Genomic DNA, 2816 nt, shown 5'->3' on the forward strand with positions numbered 1-2816 from the left:
AATATTTTATATAAAATTTATTTAAATTTATTTAAATAATTAAGAGTATTCATATCAGATATCTTATTTAAAAAATGTATTTTAAATTTTAAATAGATTAGTTAAAAAATCTTTATACCTTATCCATTCTCTAAATTATATATTTATGAACAATATTTCTCTAAATTTAAAGAATAAATTCTATTTTCTAAATATTATAGAAGAGAGAAAAAATAAAAAAACTAATATATGATGTATTAAAAAATAGATATTTAAATTTAATAAAGTAATTTTTTTATCTTAAAATTATATATGCATTTTAGATAGAAGAATTGATATAGATGCTCTAAGTACTAATTATGTCAACCTCGAGACACCTCTTATCTCTATCTATATATATCATATCCGTATTTTCGAATGAGTATTTTTATTTTTCTTCTAAAGTAAAAAAAACTCAATTATATGAAAAATGATAAGTTTTGGATATTTTAGTGTTCATAGGCCTTCAATAAACCTTCAGAAGCAGGCATCCTACAAATCTCCCTACCTCTTAAATGCAACCACCTTGCTCGAGTATTAATTGTCCATTCTTGAAATTCACTGAAACTTTTTTTTTTTAAGGTAATAAAAAGGGGGGAAATTTTGTCTATTTATATTTGCATTCCACTACTCGCCACCACCATCACCGGTCGGCCATCTGCAGTTTAACTATGGCTCCATTGAATTGCAAGTGGGTGGTGGCGGCGGCGGCAGTTGCGGTGGCGGTGTTGGCGCCGGCGGCGCGGTCGGACTTCGCGAGCGACCGGGCGGAGTGCGCGAGCCAGCTGTTGGGGCTGTCGACGTGCATACAGTACGTGCAGGGGGAGGCGCCGTCGCCGACGCCGGACTGCTGCTCCGGGCTGAAGCAGGTGACGGCGAAGAGCCTGAAGTGCCTCTGCATGCTCGTCAAGGACCGCAACGAGCCGCAGCTCGGCATCCGGATCAACGTCTCCCTCGCGCTCGACATGCCGACGCGCTGCAGCGTCCCCGCCAACGTCTCCGACTGCCCCAGTGAGTCCAAGACTTAACTTCTGACAATTTAGATATCCATTGTTTGAATCGACCAATAATACTATGAATAATTGATGAAATTAAAAATAAATTAATTAAAATTAAATTCTTAGATTTTTATCTAATAATATTTGGTCACTAATTTTAATAATTTTAATGTATAATTAAATATGGTTGGCTGCAGGATTACTTAACCTGCCACCCAATTCGACGGATGCACAAGTTTTCCTACAATTCGAAAAGGATCTTGCAGCACGTGCAGCTACCGGCGGCTCAGGTAATTAATTACCGCCAGAAAATTAAATCATTAAAAAAAAAGTATTCCATTATATCTAAAATAATTATTTTACATAAATCAACTATTTTATAAAAAAACCATTACTTTATACAAAATATAAAAATAAAGATATAGAAAATAAGTAGTCATTAGTTTTTGAGGCAAAGCACAAAGAAGCAATATTTAAAAAAAAAAACACAAATAACTCAAGAATCAAGAGGCCAGATATTTTGATCCAAAATTTTCTGAATCAGAATTTTCTTATTTATTTATTGGTTAAATGAATTGGACCCTATCTATTTAATAGGTAAGATTCAGTCTATTCAATTAATGAATAAATAAGGGATCATGATTGATTCAGAGATCCTGGATCAGAGGATCCTTGTGCGAGAAACTCTAAATAAAATAATACTTTTATTTCACACAAAAATAACAACTTTTTTAGAATTGCTTTGCATAAAGCAATATCATCTTTGAGTTACTTTGTACCGATCATTTGAGTATAAAATAAAAATGTATAATCATTAATTTTGAGGGCAAAGCACAGAGAAGCCATATTGTTCTTTATAATTAATTGAGTAGTTGCTAGAATTTATTGACGGGAAGGTTTTTCCTTGGAAGGCAATAATACATCAGGGGGCTCGCGCTTGAGAGGCAATGACGTTGTAGGCGGGCGGAGCTCTACTGACGTGAGTGGCAGCCAAGAAATTAAGGGATGCGTGAAGTTAGTAACGGGCCTGAGCTTGGCTGTCTCCATCCTCCTCCATCTCATCGTGTTCGAGTAGAAGGAAAGAACATGTTCAATTTGTAAGTGGGCAAAAATATACTGTACCCAATGAATAATTAGGAATAATATGTTGAATCAATTAATTGTATGGACTTATATGTAAGAGATTATATACTGTGGGTTGTTTAGTAAAGTTAAGTCCGAATTAAAATGATCATCTAAGTTTTGGTCATTGGATTTTAATGTATCTAATAGGATATATGAGCCTTTTATGGATAGAAGTTAAAATTATAGTTTCTATTTTAATGATGGGCTAAAACAAATATAACAGGAGGTAATTGCTAAATTACCTATTTAATGGTGATAGTCCCCAGATCTTGCATATCATTCATGTTCCCATATTCTAAATCCTATTACTAGAATAAGATGTAGAGAGAATTGAATGGGCTCTCGAGGAAGAACACATAGATTTGGAAGATCCATCACTCGTTCTCACTCTCACGGATTAAAGATTATGACTTCAGGTACGCTTCTGCTTTGGTGACAGCTAAATATTCTCAGTGATTTGACATAATGATTCTGAAAATGTTTTATAATGAATTTATGCTACAACATGTGATATCAGAGCGACGATTATTCATGTTAAATCATTAAGAATCAGTACATATTATACGATTTTGGTAGATCGAAAAGGTTTGATGTCAGATTTTCCAGATCGATTATGGAATTTTTCACGATCTAAGACTTGGAGCCGCGGGAAATCGGGCAAATCGTCGCCGCCTT

The 2816-nt window shown here is 34.4% G+C and overlaps 1 protein-coding gene across 1 annotated transcript; it reads left to right on the top strand.

Annotated features, from left to right (window-relative positions):
* Positions 1-582: 582 nt before the first annotated feature.
* Positions 583-2265, top strand: LOC122038711 (non-specific lipid transfer protein GPI-anchored 13-like). The gene is made up of 3 exons (XM_042598600.1): positions 583-1029; positions 1214-1306; positions 1928-2265. The coding sequence occupies exons 1-3, from the start codon at positions 690-692 to the stop codon at positions 2089-2091; spliced, it is 597 nt and encodes a 198-aa protein (XP_042454534.1). The 5' UTR covers positions 583-689; the 3' UTR covers positions 2092-2265.
* Positions 2266-2816: the final 551 nt, after the last annotated feature.

This window comes from Zingiber officinale, chromosome 1A (genome assembly GCF_018446385.1).
Source record: "Zingiber officinale cultivar Zhangliang chromosome 1A, Zo_v1.1, whole genome shotgun sequence".
Taxonomy (NCBI): Eukaryota; Viridiplantae; Streptophyta; class Magnoliopsida; order Zingiberales; family Zingiberaceae; genus Zingiber; species Zingiber officinale.